Source organism: Notechis scutatus, chromosome 2 (genome assembly GCF_049901735.1).
Source record: "Notechis scutatus isolate UNSWTSFEM ecotype Mainland chromosome 2, rNotScu1.2, whole genome shotgun sequence".
NCBI lineage: Eukaryota > Metazoa > Chordata > Lepidosauria > Squamata > Elapidae > Notechis > Notechis scutatus.
This window is the reverse complement of record NC_142010.1, coordinates 94,521,265-94,542,266: the sequence shown is the minus strand read 5'-3', so window position 1 is coordinate 94,542,266 and position 21,002 is coordinate 94,521,265. Positions and strand designations below refer to the sequence as shown.

General features: G+C 36.9%; 1 protein-coding gene across 4 annotated transcripts in view; it reads left to right on the top strand.

Moving 5' to 3' along the window:
* TENM2 (teneurin transmembrane protein 2) overlaps positions 1–8,815 on the top strand; it is a 1,019,238-nt gene extending 1,010,423 nt beyond the window's left edge. For 3 of the 4 annotated variants that reach the window (XM_087955491.1, XM_087955490.1, XM_087955492.1), the window contains 3 exons: positions 216–1,830; positions 5,996–6,126; positions 6,894–8,815. In XM_087955491.1, the coding sequence (XP_087811617.1) occupies positions 216–1,830; positions 5,996–6,126; positions 6,894–7,655 (2,508 nt within the window). In that variant the 3' untranslated portion in view covers positions 7,656–8,815. The remainder of the gene's footprint in view (positions 1–215; positions 1,831–5,995; positions 6,127–6,893) is intronic. The other variant, XM_087955493.1, reaches the window with a different exon arrangement.
* The last annotated feature ends 12,187 nt before the right edge of the window (positions 8,816–21,002 follow it).

The following is a 21,002-nucleotide window of genomic DNA, read 5'->3' as shown; positions in this document are numbered from 1 at the left end:
TATTTATTTTATAATTGTGTATCAATTTTTTTTTTGGGGGGGGGGGGGGTTGCCCTGTCAAATAAATCAATAGCCATATGCATTAAATGTTTATAACAGCAGTAGCTGTAACTGTCATGTATAAGGAATCCTTAATGGTTTGTGTTGTATTGTGATACCCATCTGATATATTTTTGATAAAACAAACATAAAATATGACTTTGTTTTTTCAATAGTCTATGGTGCTACTCCTTCAAAGTCAGCGGCAGTACATCTTTGAATATGACTCTTCAGATCGGCTGCATGCTGTCACTATGCCAAGTATAGCTCGACACAGCATGAGCACTCACACCTCAATCGGCTATATTCGAAACATTTATAACCCACCTGAAAGTAATGCTTCAGTGATTTTTGATTACAGCGATGATGGAAGGATTTTGAAAACATCTTTTTTAGGAACTGGTCGGCAAGTTTTCTACAAATATGGGAAGCTATCCAAGTTGTCGGAGATTGCGTATGACAGCACAGCAGTGACTTTTGGATATGATGAAACTACGGGAGTTCTGAAGATGGTTAACCTACAGAGCGGAGGCTTTTCTTGCACCATCCGCTATCGTAAAATTGGCCCTCTGGTTGACAAACAGATTTACAGATTCTCTGAAGAAGGTATGGTCAATGCTAGGTTTGATTATACCTATCATGATAATAGTTTTCGAATAGCTAGCATCAAGCCTATAATAAGTGAGATTCCTCTTCCGGTTGACCTCTATCGTTATGATGAAATCTCAGGCAAAGTAGAGCACTTTGGCAAATTTGGGGTAATCTATTATGATATAAATCAAATAATCACTACGGCTGTAATGACACTGAGCAAACATTTTGATACACATGGACGGATTAAAGAAGTTCAGTATGAAATGTTCCGATCACTCATGTACTGGATGACAGTGCAATATGACAGTATGGGAAGGGTAACTAAGAGAGAATTAAAACTTGGGCCTTATGCCAATACAACTAAGTATACATATGATTATGATGGAGATGGGCAGCTTCAGAGTGTGGCAGTCAATGACAGACCAAACTGGCGTTACAATTATGATCTAAATGGCAACTTGCATCTCTTGAATCCTGGGAACAGTATCCGATTGATGCCACTGCGCTATGATCTAAGAGATAGAATTACGCGACTAGGTGATATGCAGTATAAGATTGATGATGATGGTTTTTTGTGTCAAAGAGGTTCTGACACATTTGAATACAATTCCAAGGGCCTCTTAACAAGAGCTTATAATAAAGCAAATGGATGGAGCGTTCAATACCGTTACGATGGATTAGGAAGACGAGCTTCTTACAAAACTAACTTGGGACATCACCTTCAATATTTTTATGCTGATCTTCACAACCCAACTAGGATAACACATGTGTATAACCACTCAAATTCAGAAATTACCTCTCTGTACTATGATCTGCAAGGTCACCTTTTTGCAATGGAAAGCAGCAGTGGAGAAGAATACTATGTTGCCTCGGATAATACAGGTACACCATTGGCAGTTTTCAGCATCAATGGTCTAATGATCAAGCAACTGCAATACACAGCCTATGGAGAGATCTATCACGATTCTAATCCTGACTTCCAAATAGTCATTGGATTTCATGGAGGGCTATATGATCCCTTAACAAAACTGGTCCACTTTACTCAAAGAGATTATGATGTTTTGGCTGCACGTTGGACCTCTCCTGATTATACAATGTGGAAAAATGTTGGTAAGGAACCTGCCCCATTCAACTTGTATATGTTCAAGAGCAACAATCCTCTCAGCAATGAACTGGATTTAAAGAACTATGTGACAGGTGAGAAATAATTAATAGTCTGGAAATCTAAGGAACATTGTAAAAAAAGTGTAAGAATGCTATTTTGCTCTTAGGAAATTCATTTAATATCAAGTACAGACTCAACATTCTTCATTTTGAGCAGGATAGGAAGAAGATTGCACTGGTTAATGACTAACTGGTGATGTAATCATGCTTCCAGTTCAGTGGGTTTAAGTTCAGCTAGAAACTGTTGGACACACATGATTATATGTATTTTTTTTTAAAAAAGAAATACACAAGGATTAGATATGCATCAAGTTAATCCATGTAATAACTGTTTTTAGATTGAGCAGAAGAATCACACTTTGTGTATGTGAATTAACCTTACCAATATAAAATGCTAAAAGTTAGATTTTTATAAACATATTTTGCACCAATTTGCATATGCAATCCCATTGCTTCATCTGTTATATACAGCCATTTAATTCAGGTGGATTTAGCAATGCTTTGAGATATATTATATGCTAAGGATATAGTTCAATGTTTGTCAGCCAATGGTTTGTATACCATTAGTGGTAGGTTGTAGTGTTCTGGGTAGGGGTTGATTTGCTTTCCCCAATTGAGAAAGAAAAGGGAATGTGGTCAGAATTTAAAGTGTTTTACAGAAGGTGCAGAAGCAAAAAAAAATCTTGTCCTCTGGGTTAAGCTCAAAGATTTGAATTCAATAACAAAAATAAAGTAAAATGATGTGTTGCATTACAATGCAACTGTCTATTATTTGGACTTTTTTTTGGTTTGAATTTAGACTGTTCGAAAATATATGTGGATAATTACTAGTTTAGTTTTTAATCACACTCAAAATCAAATCTCTAAAGCCAGGTCACAGCAAGCAAGCATACTATTCATTTCAGCTAGCAAAAGTATAGCTTGATATTTATTTATTAAACATCAGTAAACTTCAAAACCATTGGCTGACAAAACAGAACAAAAGGCAGGCATAGCAGAGACAGAAAGATGAACAACAGGCAAGAGGGGGAAAAGGGCAAAGGACTTAATATCAACCATCTGTATTATCTATATTTTTCTTAAAAGGCACAAAACTTTCCAGGGTCGTAGGAAACAATACTGGGTAATAAGCATGGAGAATCTCAAAGGAAAAGGCCTTTGCTCATTTCAGCCGTAGCCACTTTTATATACATAGAAGCAGAATAAAGTAAGACACCAATTGAAGCCTCCTTTATTCTGTACTATGAAGAAAAGAATTTGGTTGGATGAAGATGAAGTATCCAACAAAAGGAACACTATCCCCATTTCAGTAGTCTTCGAATTACCTTAACTGATAAATATTGCATGATTGCTACAGAATATTGCTACAGAAGTCCTATAAAAATATATGTTTTCTCAGGGGGAAAAAGGAGTTTTTATGTTACTATGTTGTTAAAGTTCCAAATCCTTTTTAGAGTGGTTTGTTGGGACTTTATTTGCAAACAAAATGATGAAAGAAAGAGAAACTAACCAGGCTTCTAATAATAGAATGACTGTAATGGGAATGAAATTTATCCATATCCTAAAGCAGAACAGGGATCAAATCAAGCCAGTAAGAATCAGTACTGGTAGGGAAAAGGGTGCTTTTGATCTGCATTGAAACTCACTCAAGGCAAGTGTAGCTATTGTGTAATCCAGAGACTAGAAATCATTTTAGGTATGGGCATTTCCCTACCCAAAAACTGGTTAACAGAAGAACAGAGCTGGGGGGGATCTTGGAGGTCTTCTACTCCAACCCTCTGCTCAAGCAGGAAACCCTATACCATTTCAGACAACTGGTTGTCCAATCTCTTCTTTAAAATCTCCAATGTTGGAGCACCCACAAGTTCTGGAAGCAAGTTAAAACAAATTAATTGTTTTAACTGTTAGAAAATTTCTTCTAAGTTCTAGGTTGGCTTTCGCCTTGATTAATTTCCATCCATTGCTTCTTGTCCTGCCTGCAGGTGCTTTGGAAAATAGGTTGCAGCCCCTGAGATATTGGAACACTGCTATCATGTCACCCCTACTCTTTCTTTTCATTAAACTAGACATACCCAATTTTTGCAACTGTTCTTTGTGGGGAGTCAAGGGATCATCTTTTGTTTTAACCTCCAGTTCCCTAATCGTGGTTGAACAAGTTTAGAATTGGCTAATTTTCTTTTACAAGCTCACGTCTGAGATCTCACATATTTTCATCCAAAATCTTGCAAGAGTGAATAATTTATTTAAATCATTTCCATTTTAAGTATTTATAAATATATAATACTCTTTTACTTTAACATGAGTACATATGGACGCTAATTTCCCAATGCCAGCTGTCATGCCAAAATGGGAAAGGTTTTCTTAAAATGTAAAGTAATGTTTCCTTCCACATGTTGCGTAAATATTCTACTCTGTTGGCATTAATTTGCCACTTAGTGTTAAGTTATTTATGGGTGCTTCCAAAGAAAAAAAATTCGCAACTAGTCAATAAAACCTTTTTCCGAATAGAATGTGTCACACATTTTTTTAAAGAAAGAGAAATATTTCCATTCATGCAGCTAACTGTAATTTACAAAAACTTTAAAAGTTAGGCAAAATGAATTATATTTCAAGAAAGCTAAAGCATAAATTATTGGAGTCGGGGAAATCTTTAATATCCTCCATGATGTCTATGATATAGTCTTTTAAGAGAGACTAGATAGATAAGATAGATAAGATAGATAAGATAGATTGATGGTAGGTGGGAGGATAGAGACAGACAAATAGACAGACAGACAGACAGAAGTATATCCCAAAGCCTTTGAATCAAATTCTATCAGCATATAATGAGGCAGCTGCAACAGAAGCATTGTGTAAAAGTGGCTGGAATGAAAAGGATTAAGAAATGTGTCCAACAAATGTTTTAAACAGATGCTTCCCATATCCATTTTGACCATCCTGGCTGAAAATTATGGAAACTGAAGCTCCAAAATATCCAAAGGGAATCAGGATTGGATAGTTAGTTGGTCAACATGTTTTCCTAACTAATAGCTTTCCATAAATTTACTGTTTCCTTGACCCCAAATTATTAATCTTGCCTTATTGCTTTTTCTTCTCTTTTTACCATGGCCTTCCATACCCAGCCCCTGGTGACATCCGACACCTGTTACCAAGAAAGGAAATTCTTCCTTTCCTTATGCAAAGTAGAACATGAATCCTGAAACAGGCTGTGCTATTCTCCTTCCTTCCTTTTATTTCCTATTAGAATAGCTAAAAAAAAATAAAAATTGAAAGATAATGGATAGTACTCGACTTACAACAGTTCATTTAGTGACTGTCCGAAGTTATAATGGCACTGGAAAAAAGTGACTTATGACCATTTTACAACCATTGCAGCATCACCAAAGTCACATCATCAAAATTTAGACCCTTGGCAACTGACTCATATTTATGATGGGTGCAATATCCCAGGGTCATGTGATCACCTTTTGCAAACTTCTGACAAGCAAAGACAATGGGGAAGCCAGATTCATTTAAAAACCATGTTCCTAATTTAATAACTGCAGTGTTTCACTTAACAACTGTGGCAATAATGTCGTAAAATGGGACAAAACCCAGTTAACAAACATTTCACTGAGCAACAGAAATGTTGGGCTCAATTGTGGTCGTAAGTCGAGGACTACCTGTTCCGCACCATAGATACGATAAATAAAGTTTTAGATATTTTTTGGTGGGGGCGATATCTGTAGCATACTTTTTCTTTCATTTATGATGATTTTCTAGTTAAAAAGCATTATATGCATTTTACTTGCCAAAAGACCTCACCCCATTCCTAAGAGGTCTGTAAGGGCATGCATAAGTGCACCATAGTTCCTACCGTCCCTGTCCTATTGTCCCCATTTATTCATACCTATTTCCTGTATTCTTACTCATGTTTGTACTTATACCTATTATCTTGTAAGCGATTGACAAATAAAATAAATAAAAATAAATAAATACTTGCCAAAACTCAGAAAAGCTTCTCCTATGAATGTTCTTGCTTCTTGTAGCAATGACGCAATATCTATCATTTTACTTTTTGTAAAACATTTATTATCCAAATTGTCAAGAAAAATGCTTCAGATCCCATCCTGGCTTTAATAACTAGGCCCGGATTCAATTCTAGTACTGTTTACAAGCCGTCTTCACCTTTCCTAAAAGTGCTTATTTTAATTCTTAGATGTGAAAAGCTGGCTAGTGATGTTTGGCTTTCAACTCAGCAACATTATACCTGGTTTCCCAAGAGCAAAAATGTACTTTGTACCACCTCCTTATGAACTGTCAGAATCACAGGCATGTGAACATGGTCAGGTAAGCAGTGACTTTCTGTAGCTACATAGTTTTCTTCAGCGTTATGTTTTGGGGTTGCCATCTAGGGAGTGCTTTGCAAATTTCATAAGCATTTTTAAAAATTTGTAGAATTTAAAGACATTTCAAGATATGATTACAAATGTTCCAGAAGCTGTGGTGGCACAGTGGTTTAGAATGCAGTATTATAGGCTACTTCTGCTGACTGCCAGCTGACTGCAATTTGGCAGTTCGAATCTCACCAGGCTTAATGTTGACTCATCCTTCCATCCTTCCGAGGTTGGTAAAATGAGGACCCAGATTGTTGGGGGCAATATGCTAACTATGTTAGCTCTGCTAACACTTAGAGAAGGCTGTGAAGCGGTATATAAGTCTTAAGTGCTATTGCTATCTTGTATCCATTCTTTAACATCAGAATTAGAGGAATGTGCTGATCGTGCCAATGCTTTTTGTGAAATGGATATTTGAATGCTTTGCCTGGCCCTGTTGTTTTGTAAAGTTAACAATAACAAGCACAGCTGATAAGAGTAAAACCACAGAAACACTGATGGATTGGACTGGATTAGGTGGATATATTTTTATGTAACTTTTGTTTAGAATTCCAGCATAATATCTTTTCATATTTACATTTGAAATATTACCTTAGTTATGATTAAAGAGCACCTTCCCCAATCAATTGCTCCTCTAGCATTTCACCTCTTAATATCAGACAATGTTTGTATCTGTCTGTATTTATCAATAATGTATTTTCCCTCTTATTTTTGTTTTAGTTAATTACCGGTGTGCAGCAAACAACAGAGAGGCACAACCAAGGCTTCATGGCCCTTGAGGGACAAGTCATATCAAAAAAATTACATGCCAGTCGTAGAGAGAAAGCAGGTCACTGGTTTGCAACCACTACTCCGATTATAGGTAAGGGGATCATGTTTGCTGTGAAGGAGGGCAAAGTAACCACTGGCATTTCAAGCACTGCAACGGAAGACAGCCGAAAAATTGCTTCAGTGCTTAATAATGCTTACTACTTGGACAAAATGCACTATAGCATTGAGGGGAAAGACACCCATTATTTCGTCAAGATTGGCTCCTCTGATGGTGATCTTGTCACTCTGGCCATGACAAGTGGACGCAAAGTATTGGATAGTGGAGTCAATGTGACAGTGTCCCAGCCAACCCTCCTAATCAATGGAAGGACTCGAAGGTTTACCAACGTTGAATTCCAATATTCTACCTTATTGATTAACATACGTTACGGTCTGACCCCAGACACTCTGGATGAAGAAAAGGCTAGAGTTCTGGACCAAGCTCGGCAGCGGGCTTTGGGGTCAGCCTGGGCCAAAGAGCAACAGAAGGCACGGGATGGCAAAGAGGGGAGCCGCCTGTGGACTGAAGGAGAGAAGCAGCAGCTTTTGAGCACAGGGAGAGTCCAAGGCTATGAAGGATACTATGTGCTCCCTGTAGAGCAGTATCCAGAGCTGGCAGACAGTAGCAGCAACATCCAGTTCTTAAGACAGAATGAAATGGGAAAGAGGTAACCAATTAATCTGCTGTCATCCTTGCCTGGATGAATCAGTAGTTACAACTGTTATCTCCTCTCCTAAGGAGATGAAGACCATCGGGGGCACTCAGCTGAGCTGCTTTGGGATAAGGAGTGGCAAGCGAGCTCACATTTTTTGAGTCAAATGCTGCTGTTCAAGGGATTAAGAACGACATCCTGAAGTGGACTAAAGCCAGACTGAACACTTTTAAGTCACTTAAGTTCAAAAGTACCCCATAAATATTACCCACTTGTTGTGGGTCTAAAGAAAAATAATAATAATAATTTCACAACAAAAAAATTGATAAAGAAGGCCTCATCTTATATTACCTCACTCCATTCACATGTGAGCAAATGTTCAAGAAATCCAAGAGGGCCACCCACCATCCACTAAGTCAGCTGATAAGAAACATTCTTCAGGCTGCTTATTTGATAAAACATTCTCGAGGTTTTTCATTTAAAGGCAAAATACAGGTGCATTTAATACATGACTTCTGGGGTGATTTGTGTGTAGCAACTGGAAGGAGAACAGGAGCAACAGAGCACTGGAAATAGGAACAGAAATATATTAAGGAATATAAATCTGAACTTGCACTCTGACCCTGCGTTTGTCTGGCCTAAGGTTAACTTATTCAAAGAGGGCAGAGTGTAATGTTCAATTTGAAATTGTGGCTATAAATCACTACTGATAAATTTCATACTCTGTTTGTCTTTGAAGATTCCATTGTGGACAGTAACACAGTTGCAGGGTGTAGTCTGTTTAGATTCAGTAGTTTGTTGGTCAGTTCTGGTAGAGCTGTGGGCATTGTGTTAACACTGTTGCAAATGGGCACCAATTCAGATCACCCTGTACATACATCAGCCAGAAGGCACAATCACTGTTTCAGATTTTAAAAAGAAAAAAATATTAGTGTGTTTGTTTGGTCAAGAAACTGAGACAATCACATTATGGTCACTAAGAAAAAAATAAAAAAAAATAAAAAATGAGTCTAATAAGAACTTTGGTACAAAACTTTTTTGTATTATACATGTATGAATTGTTCATTGAGTTTTTATATTAATTTTAATTTGCTGCTAAGCAAAGAATAGAGACAGGCAAAGATAATTTATGGCAAAGTGTTTAAATTGTTTATACATAAATAAAGTCTCTAAAACCCCTGTAAATTTAATGTCTTCTGTTTCAGAAGCAAATGAGAAACATAATAGAAAAAAAAAAGTAATATACTGAAAATTACATTAAAATGCTGAATGTTGCATAGATGCAATAGAGAACAATGCATGGCAGCTAAAGAGAAAATTGGGAGAAGTTATTTTAATTCAAATTAGTTGTTTCATTTAATTAAAATGATTTCCTACATGTATGATTTTAAAAGACCATTGGCAATTAAGAATAACATTAGAACAACGTTGTACAACCAAGAGTTATCATGTGCCATGTGTGTCTGTGTGTACACTCACACATAAAACATACACATTGTCATTAATTTCAACCCTTGGTCAGTTCAAGAATTCAAATGAAAGTATCCCCAGCAGATTACTATCTGATCTCTATCTGATAAGCCAACTCATTTCTAAGTAATTGCTTTAACTATAGAACAACTAATTTCTACAGAATGTCGATATACAATATGAAATTTGTCTTTCTGTAACATAAAACAATTATTCCATGTTAAGACATCCTGCAATTATAGAGAAGATGTCTTGATTTTCCTCTGCATGGCATCTTTTGAGGTTCTTGAAGAGTGCTACATCACATATGCATATGATTGGTATTTGCAACCTTCCCTTCCAACGTCACTGGTTGGCAGGGAAGGTCAAAGGTCATTGGGGTAGGTCTCTTCCACCTGCACACTCTTTCCTAGCTCCTCTGTGCTTACACTTTGCTGGCCATTCACACATCCTTATGCACATTCCCCAACTTATGCCATACCCCTGCACACCCTGTCCAATCCACGTGGCACTTCCTGCACACTGCCTTGTATTCCCATCCCCCTGCCCTGATCCATATAGCACTGACTTCCTAACCCAGGTGGCATTTCTCATGCACCCTTGTGCACCACGACTCCTCCCCAGCCAATGTGTCACTTCTTGCACATTCCCCTAACCCAACCTTTCTGATGCCTCTGGTATGCTTGTGATGCCTCTAGTGCACTGCTACCAAGAGCTACATGGTACCTCTTTCATGCACTGCTGCACTCTCCCAGACCTGCACAGCACCACAGTGAACCTTCCTGTCCCACAAAGCACTTCTCATTGCTGTGCACCCCTGCACATCCACCTCAAACCACAAAGACCTCTGTGTACCAGATACCCTCCCTGACTTACAGGGTGCCTCTCACACACTGCTAAACACCCCCATGTCTCATGTCCAATCCCTCCACACCCCGCATACTTCTCCTTCCCCCACCTCACAACAGCCACTTGCCTGCTTTCCTGGAACTTGCAATTTTCTGCCATTTCCCCCACGGATTTTGGTAATGGGAAGCTAAGCAGAAATTTCCCTTGCCCAACCTCCATTGGATTCAGGTAACGACAACAACTGAAACAGCCTGCATTACAACTTCATCAATTAGCAATGGAAATTTCAAACCACTGTGGTTGTAAATTGAGGATTATCTGTACTGACATTCATTTCTGAAATCAGCAATGAATGGGAGACTTCTGTGCTTGCCACTGGCATACCAATATGAACAAACATAGGTACTGTGCGATTTACAACAGTTCGTTTAGTGACCATTCGAAGTTACAATGGCACTGAAAAAAGTGACCATTTTTCGCACTTATGATGGTTGCAGCATCCCTATCATCATGTCATCAGAATTCAGACGTTAGGCAACTGAGTCGTATTTATGAAGATTGTAGTGTCCTGAGGTCAAGGTTGCCGTATCCTGAGGTCATCACCTTTTGCAACTTAACAGCTGTGTTACTAATTTAACAAATGCAGTGATTCACTTAACAGCTGTGGCAAGGAATGTCATAAAATGGGGCAAAACTTCCTTAACAAATATCTCACTTAACAACAGAAATGTTGGGCTCAATTCTGGTCTTAAGTCGAAGGCAACCTGGTAATAATGCTTGCTTCCTGCAGAACAGCAATATTTCTATCAGACTGGAGCAGAGTACTACAAGTCAGTGAAACACACACTGGAGTGGGATAGATGTATTCACTTCACTGCCTCAAAATTGCTTATGAATTGTTCTCAGCAGGATCACACTTCGTGCTGATGTTTGGTTCAGGTGCCATATTGTATAATATTTTTCCCACTGCAAGCAAAGCATCATAATTTCTGGTCAATCTGCTTAAGATAATCAATAGTATCGAAATATAAAATCACATTTGAACACAGAAGAAGACAGAGAAAAGCAAACTGTATCTTAAATTCCATTAACATTAACACCAAAATGTCAAATCAAGTTTATTCTCATTTACTTGATAATAAAATGCAAATGGTTTACCATTGCCTGCCAAACCATTAATCTTAAATGTGTAGGAAAATGGGGTATTAAAAGCAGATGTCTCTAATAAAAGCAACAGGCAACATTTAGTGGGAAAGTGCACCTTGTTAAAAGAATGAAACAAAAACCAAATCTCTAAATGTCCATAGAAAACCAATGTCTGGGGGAGAGGGGAAGTGGAGAGACAGTGTAACATGCAAAAAAAATAAAAAATAGTATCTGATACAGAATGATTGAAAAAAAGTATTTGTGCCACTTGGGAGATACCGTATTTGCCGGCGTATAAGACGACCCGGCGTATAAGACAACCCCCACCACCACCAGAAACGCCCTCCAGAAATCCCGGGGCTGCAGCGGCAGGGCGGAGTGCCAGGGGCCGTGGGAAGAGCAGGAAGGCTGCAGCCTCGGGTGGAGCGAGGCGAGCGGGATGAAGCGGAAGCGACGCAGGGGATCCGGGAAGCCAGAGGCGCCTTCGCTGCGTCCAACAAGCATCCGAAAGCCGGCAGTGGATATACCGGCGTATAAGACGACCCCCACTTGGAGGCATGTTTTTCGGGGCAAAAAAGTCGTCTTATACGCCGGCAAATACGGTAATACCAATGCTTGCTGATAGGTTTGCTGTTCTTTAAAATCATGAATCAGTCTGCATAGCATGATGTACCTTGTGATTCTGGAATGCTAGAAAATTAGCTGTGTTCTTAACACCAGATTTTTTACATCAGAGTATAGTATGCCCCTTTGTATTTACTACAGCTTTGTTTTGTGCTACTATATTATTACACAAGCATTACAACAAAGGTTTGGAAACAGAACAGAAATTACCAAAACACAAGATCATTATTCCTCTTAAGCTTTGTCCAAATGAGGTCACTGCACTCAATGAATCCCATTCCAGATAAAAACAAGGTCATTTGGTAAGTGACTTTAGCCAGTCACTCTGCTTCAACTCAGGAAAGCAAATCTATTTTGAAAAATATTACCAAGAAAATTGCAGGGACTTACTCAAGCAATCGCCAGGAGTCAAGACTAACAAAAGTATACCAACAGAGAGATAAATATAGATGCCTTTAATTTTGCTGTTGAAATATTTTTTGAGTTTATAATTATTACTAGATAGTTAATTTAGACATGCTAGGACATATACTGTGTAAGGTTTAAGTTTTTTAAAAAAATTGCCAGTAGTTCCTTTGCATTTCCAAATAACTTGATGTTCGTGCTCTACAGCTAGAAAAAGAAATGTCAGTATTTAACCATGAAACCACAGGGTGGCAGTCTTATCAAAATCTTCGGAGTGAAAGCACAATATCTGAATCTAGAGCTAATAGAGGTCATTTTTCATTCAAAGAAATAGGTATGTCAAAGAAATATATGTTTATAAATTCTAGAGTTGATATAACGAGACAAAGCTTTTTTTAAAAAAGCTTAATCCATACAAAATTTTTGCACTTTTTTTTTCTTATCTGGTATTTTAAAGAAAAAAAAAATGAAGAATCTATATATTACTCTACTCTGTCTTAAAAGAAAATTAATCACAATATCTAACCTATTTACAAATATAGCAGAATGAATGTCCTTGAGAATCTATTCTTTTTGACTTCCCAAAGCCAGCAGATTACTTAATCTTAGTATTGTCCATCAGGGAATATAATAGTTATAGTTCTTTATATCACACAGTCAATAAATTCCATTTATACAATCCAGGCGATTTTCCCAATAATTCTTAGACCCACCTTTTAATTTGCTAGTTAGTTCCAATATACAAAAGTCATTCCATTAATTATCCCCCAGGTTTTCAAAGTTGATCCTCTGGTCACCATAAAGTAGATAAGTATAGAGCAGTAAATAATATAGCAGACCTCCAGGTGTTATTCTTTCTTGCTATTATGCTTGGAGTGTGAGAGAGATAAACAGAGTGTTTGGTAAAATTAGGGTAAATTCAAAATTTGCAAATATTGACAAAGTTCCTAAAGTTGTTGTTGGTGTTAGTCTTCTTGTTGTTGGTCACATAATCAAGCCAGATGTTTAGACTGGATTTGGTGTTTTTTTCCCCTATCAAGTCCTTCCCAAGGACCTGGGGTAGATCTCTAGGCAGATGTTGTTGTTTGATGGTTTTAAAGGCATTGTTGCAGTATGTTAGCTGTTCTAAGAAATTATTATTATTTCTTTAATTATTTAAACTTGTTAGACATCCAAAATGCTTCAAAGATTCCTTCCTTCATGAAATTAGTGACTTGTGTAACGGCAGATGTGAAATAGTTATCACTTCTAACACTGCTTTCTTTTGGCCTATTCACTGTAAAAAAAATTTAAAGGAGTGCCATGGTGGCCTAGTAGTGAAGACACTCACCTCGTCAGAAGGTTGAGAGTTCAATCCTGGGTAGCAACAGATGTTTCTCTTCTAGGGCATAAAAAAAAATATCTGCTGTGAATTCTAGGTAGTGTCAGGAAAGTCACCCAGCCAGTAAATGCTCAACTGCATCCAGTTGTCCTGATTCTATCCTGAAATATTACAGTCATAAAAAGGGAGTATTTTTATTATAATATTTTAAAGAATATATTGTGTCCTAAAGTTCTATCATTACCAAATTAATATGCTAGTCTGCTACTTAGTGATCACTGAACAATTCAAGAACAATCTGGAGAACTTTATCAGCCTTTGTTATTTTCTGAGGTTATAAATTAACTATTAATAAAATGTAGAGAGAGAATTAGGACTTCAGTTTGATTGTAATTTTTTCTTCAAGACTTCATATCAACAAATGAAGTATTTATTATTGGCTTTGGGATCAACAATGCTGAAAACTTATCTTGCTTAGTATACAACTTAGTATTATTTCAGGCTATCTGCTATAAATCATAGCTATAAGGAAAATAAAAAAGTTATTTAGTGCTGGAAGCCTCCATCACATGTACTAAATTTCACATTGATCAGCTTTTGGTATTCAACTGCATCAGTAGATGCAAACAAGCATGAGCAATTAATCCATGCTAACTGCAGCATGGGGCATCATATAGTTTTATGTCTTTCAGTCTGCTTGAATTGGCAGGTAGGTGACCACTAATGGTTCTTTCAATTGGTTTGTCATACTTACCTAAACAGTTGGAATTTCACTTACAGTGAGGTTCCATGTAAAAAATCTCCAAGCTGAACAAAACGAAGAGAATTCCAGGCACTATCAAGTATTGGGATGCCTTTGCAAAAGAAATACGTTTATGCCTATCCTTATGCCGTGGGTTTTATGTAGCAAAGAAGTTTTCTAAATATCACTTGATCAGAGTACCACAGCAATGATAGTCTGCTGAAAGGCTTCACCTCATAGGCTTTCCAATCCTACACTTTCTATCATCCCTACTCTAGTCTCAGAGAAATATCTCCCAGCCTGTGATGCTTTTCTGGTAATTAAAAGGTCAAAAATAAAACTACGTTCAATAATTCTACCAATTGGTATAGAGGAATAATAGCTAAATGATTCACTTTTTTTCTTTTTGTAGGTAAATAAACCAATCTCATAAAACATGTACAAAATCAAATATTATTAAATGAAGAAAAAAAAATATTTTCAAGAAAATTGATTACAACATTTCTCAGATCCCAGTCAGTTATTAATAAGTTAATAAGAAGAAAATCCAAGATACAATGATCTGGACAGACCATAAATGGCTCCTGATCTACCATAAATGCAGAGTTCTCTGTCCAGTATCCATCCATCTTTGGATGGATACTGGACAGAGTTATAATTATTATGGTTTGTTGCACAGTCAGACTGGGTTTGGCATTTTTATCCACCTATCAAGTCTTTCCCAAGGACCTGGGATAGATAGATGTTAATGTTTGATGGTATTAGAGCAGAGAAGGTGGGTGAAGTCCCGATAGGTCACTTGATGCCGCCGTTACAATGTGAGTTTGACACCCCTGTGTTAGAGGTATTTAATGCCATCAAACTAAGCTGTTCTGAGTTTATTGACCTAAAGCAGTGGTAGTCAACCTGGTCCCTACTGCCCACTAGTGGGCGTTCCAGCTTTCATGGTGGGCGGTAGGGATTTTGTCCCCTACTTCATAAATCACCATTACTGTGGAACCAGTGAGCGGTTAGAGAAAACTTTACTACTAACAGAGATACAAAAGTGGGTGATAGGTATAAAAAGGTTGGCTGCCCCTGACCTAAAGCATCTTTACTACATAGGAATGTGAATTGATTATCTAATATGCCAGGCTGGAGGCAGTTTGTATTCATAAGAAAATTAGAGCCCTAGTGGCACAGTGGTTAGAATGCAGTACTGCAGGACAACTCACTGTCAGGAATTCAATCCTGACCAGCTCAAGGTTGACTCAGCCTTCCATCCTTCGGTCGGTAAAATGTGGGCCCAGATTGTTGGGGGCAATATGCTGACTCTGTTAGAGAGGGCTGTAAAGCACAATGAAGTGGTATATAAGTCTAAGTGCTATAGTGCTGTTGCTATTGCTCTAATACTGCTATTTCTATATTTTGCTGTTTATGATGGTGCCCTTTAACGCGTATTATTACAATGTTGCCAAATAAGCCAACAAACTTCTTTCAGGAAACAAAAAGCCAATCTTTGAGAGCTCTGTTAATTTGATGACAGGAAGAAGATGAAATACAATTTAATTTTCAAATGGTAGAGTAGAAGAAACTTTATGCAAATAGCTACTAATCTCTTACTCAATATTACCTACTATGAACACAAAAGTCTATATCGAACTATCATTACTGTCCATGCTGCTACACCGTCAATGATTTTCAACTTTAAATAACAGGTAATTTTTCTTTCATGCAAACCATATTTTATTAATTTTTGACATACAAATATCTGTATAATTTGAATTTCTATAGAATCAATGAATTGGAGGAAGATAATGCATTGTATTACAAGTTAAAACTATTTTAAAATATGTGTCTGTAATCAGTACTTATAAGGAACCAAACATTTGTTTTAGCCATTAATTGCAATTTTTTATTAGCTATTAGCATCAGTAGAACAGAATATAGGTAGCTGAGAGTCCAACTATGGAACCCTTGGTGGTCTCTGAACTTGGCTGTTTGCTTGCAAACATGCTGAAGATGTTACCTAGTCAGGTAATGAAACGTCTGCAAGCAAACAACCAAGCTCAGAGACCATCAAGGACTCCTTCGCTATAATAAATTATTTATGGAAGGAAATATTTTATTTAATCTTTTCTCTGTTGGTCAATCCAGAAAGCCAAATAAGAACAATAAGCCAGCTTGGAAGAAAACAACAGCAAACCACTTCTGTTTGTACTGATGGAGACACCAGGAGTCAAATTTGCCTTAAAGACATCTTTATCTTTGATCTAATTTAAAAATCTATAGAAAGAGGTAGTAATCCAGAAACGATAAAGAACTCCTCCTCTAAGGTTGCTTGGTTTCTATGGTTCTTGAGCTTCCTCTTTCAGCTTCCAGACAGACATAAGTCCCCAAAGCATTTCCACATATTAATTAAATTTTCTGAAAACTATGTAGAGTTGTGGGGAAGATATGTATATGTACAGTAGAACACGTAAATTGGAGGAAATTATCACTTTTACTGAAGCATTTTTTTACTCTAGACATTTTTGGATTCAAGATTGTGATTTTTAGTAAAATTTAAACCATCCACCTAGACTTACATATGTGGCTCACTCACTTACACATACACAAATACAGGATATGAGATACTGACAGATAAATTATCACTGCTGTACATGGATATTTAATGCAATATTAATGTTCTCTTTATTAAAAATACTGAGAAAGTGTCCTAAAGTGGAAAAAAAGAAACCCAACTGACAAAAATTTCTGAGCAAATAGAATGAACCAGCAAATAGTACAAATAAAGGCAAATCAAAGATCATTTCAGTGAAATACAGTGGCACATTCCTCTAAAGGGATTGTTAAAGAAAATATTAAATACTACCAATTCCAATATAGAGAAAGATTGAATGATATCTAAGATGATAAAACCCAAAGTAAGACAGGTTTGTTGCTACAGTGAGAAAACATAAGAAAATCTGACTGTGGCAATTTAAAGATTATAAAGCATTGCATATGTAATTAAACAAAACATGACTCAAACTATTTTTTCTCAGAAGTTTTTATTTTATTTTTAAGAAGCATTTTGCCTCCTGTTAATTATCAGAATAATTGTATTTATTATTCAAATGTATATGGCCACCCATAATTACCTTAATAATGATCATCTTAGAACTAACTTGGAAGGGGAGATTATTAAAAACACTCTATATTCATCTGTGAGCATATAAAGGCCTAACTGGAATATGAACCATACACACACACACACACACACACACACACAAATTTAAATTACCAAGGCAATTGACGTGCACACACTAAGTGTCAACATCTCCCCTCAACCAGTCCCAAAATATTTCTTTCAGCTGTAATCATGTTTTTTCCCCTCAATTCAGAGTGGTTGAAGAAGCTTTAATATGGCATTTCAATAAAAATGCCATATTTTAAAAAGGAAAAAAGACAATAAAATTACATACTATAAGATGCCAATAAGTATCAGATTCATGGACATTGTCATATGATCTTTGATCCAATAATATAGTGTTCAGATTAGAAAGTTTTGCTTCTACCCTGCAAGTAACTACTTTGCTATTATATCTGAAATTGGACAAAATGTGGCCAGTTCGATCTATGGTTTAGAGAAATTAAAAGAAATCCATTCAACCATTTATTATTTTAATTGACACTCTAATTCGGGGCACTTGCACAGCTTTGGCTTCAATTCATCAAATTGTTTTAGTCATTCAACAGCATCATATGAATATCCTCAGTATTCATTTCCATCCATTAGAAATCCATCTAATCAGTAATGTTCCATTTAAAAAAAAAGGAATTTTTAAAATATCAAGACTCCTTATTTCACTTTGTTTCTATCAGTGTTATATAGCCAATCTTAACTTATCTTGACTGATCTCTAAAAAAAACTAAGCAGGAGGAACGTCTGATTAGTATCAGAGTAGGAAACCAGAGATATAGGATAGACTGTACAGGAACAAAACAGCTGCAAATCACTTTCACATTCAGTGCCAAGAAAATAACATGGACTATCCATATAATCAGCAGGAGTTGACCTTGACTCAAGAGAAACTTGATTTTTTGTGTACTATCAATGCCTTTGCGAAAAACACAATGCACCAAGAAACTTTCACAGACAATTTTGACAGATCCTTATGTCCCTGTAATTCCTCGTTCTCTGAAAGGCTATCTACCACAGATCTGAGAAATGATAAAACCCATAAATCAAAACTTCCTTTTTCCTTTTGCTCCAGCTTCACCCCACATAAGACAATATAACTGATCAGTACAAAATAAATTCCTTAACTTCTCCCTCACTAAAGCTTCAAAAAGACAATCATTCAGAAACCTTATTTCTGAAGCAGATTATTGCTTAGCCATCAGGATAATAGAAATTATGCCAGAGTATTTTTATGGCAACTTCAGGAATGTAGATAATGATGGTCCTTTTGCATCACACAAAAGAAGATAGGGCTTCTCTGTGTATGATAACTACATTTCATCACGTGTACTTTTTCTATCTTCAATTGCAAATGAAATATAATTCGGCATGAAGACTGAAATTAAAACTGCTCTTTTGAAACTGGTTATTTTGTATTACATATACCATTTCGTTTTTCATTGCTTCCGCACCTTTAAAATTGCAGCTTTATAGAAAAATAATGGTGCTCTTCATATTATGAAAAACTTGGAGTGATTTCCACAAACCCCAATTTAATTGAAATGAATCTGGGAGTAGGCTAGGACAATTTTCCTCCACTTAAGAGTCAATTACTGTCTAGCTGAAACAAAGCACTTGACATTTGCAGTCGCTTTTTGATGAATGTGTAACATTGCAAAATTTTGTACAACTACAGTCTCTTTCTTTGTTATCCAGGTAGGGAAGACAAAACAAGGGGTCACAAAGTGAAAAATAGAAGATGCTTATTGTTGGGTTTATTTCCTACTTTCTTCCAGGAACTCAAGGCAACACATCCAGAATATACATTACTCCATTTTTCCCACAAGAATCCTGCACAATGCAGATTGGATTGAGAGTCCAACTCAAAATCCAAAGTCACCCAGGTACTTTTATAGCCAAGGGTGCACTTGAACCTACATTTCTCTAGTCATAATCCTATCTGTTAAACATTAAACCACACTGCTAATAAAAACGATAAAACAGATAAATTTGTCTCTAGATATGAATGCTAGAATGAGATTACCTCATTGTCCTTTTCCATATTAAACCACTGCTGCATATATTTGATCAACTGCAATTTAAGCAGCGGTAAGTATAGAAGACCATTCATTTACTACAGATAGTCCTTGAATTATGACAGCAATTGGGACCAGAGTTTCTGTCACTAAGCATGTGGTCATAAAGTGTGCAATGTCAAAGATTGCATTCCTTAGCAACAGCAATCCCAGCAGTCCCAGTTTCCATCATTAAGCTAGAATTGTGGGTTGTTAAGCGAGGATCTCATATGACTATGACTTGCAACTTCCTCCAGAGAAGCAGGATGGAAGTTGCAAGCCCTAGGCAGCTTGCAAAGAATCTGAAGAGGGATTGAGTACAAATGGAGAGGGGTATTCTGCATTGAGTGCATGTGGGTGGGGAAGGGATGCTGCAGCATTATGCAGGTGTGTGCAGGTTGAGAAGGAGTGCAGTAGCATCACACGAGTGTGCACAAGCTAGAGAGAAAGAGTGCTGCATTACAAGTGCACTACTGAATATAAGATCCCTGGGATTTTGAAACTTTAACTGCTATGTCACAATACATCAGAGAGTTCTAGTCCTTAGTATATTTTAGGCAGTTCAAAGAAGCACATTTTGGAAATGTGTCTTTGTTTCACTAAACTTCAGGAATATAGCTGCTTAGATGCTGATGGTTGAATCCGTATTTTTATTGATGGATTTTCAAGATTACATACTAAACATGATCTCAGATGCTGTTTCCCATGTAACATTCCACCATAAGATAGATTGTTTGCTTTGGGCTTATTGTGATGTGCAAGCCTACCCATTTTGGCACAATGTTCCATTTAAAACAAGCCACCATGACCTTTTCAACAAACCAAAGTTAAAAAGTCTCAGCTTAGCAAACAACAGACTTCTACCTAGTACATAAGATTGCGATAGTGAGGAATTTCTTCTGTGACAGACCTAATTTTAAAGTGACAGGCATCTACTGCAGGTGTACAAAGTGCGCAAGATTACAAATATGATGTAGAACAGACTACTGAGTTACTTTTAATCACCAGCCCAGCCCTGTACACTTAAATTCCACATGACTCATGCCCTCGGAGCAGGTGCCTGCTGACACACATTCCACTTACAAGGTTGTATTTGCACAGCAATTAGTAGGTATGCAATATTTATCAGTAAGCAGCTTTTTTAAAAGGGGGGGGTGTATTTTGATTGGGTTCCTCTATGACAAACGCTATATTATACCCCTCTAATTTGTTTGCTGCTAAACAGTACAAAATATGGAATGACACAGCAGGGGTAGAAACTAGCGTTGCCAAAGTTAGAAGACAACATGCATTCCTTTCTGCTGACATAAATGGTAACCCACAGAAAATCAAAGTTTGGTTAACCAAAGAAACCTAATGCCCTGGTTTATACTACCTGTTTATCTACGTATACACTAGCCAAGTACATTTTAGTTTGCTATGTTGCGTGAATCTTGCTAATTTGTGGCCCTACTTTAAACTAGATGGGAATGAGAAAGAGCAATCAAGCATGCAGAAGAATGGAAAAAATGAGGAAAATAATTAGCATGATTTAGAGAATTATTCTGCAGACTCATGTTGGTCTCTTGTTCATAATGAAACAGATGCAG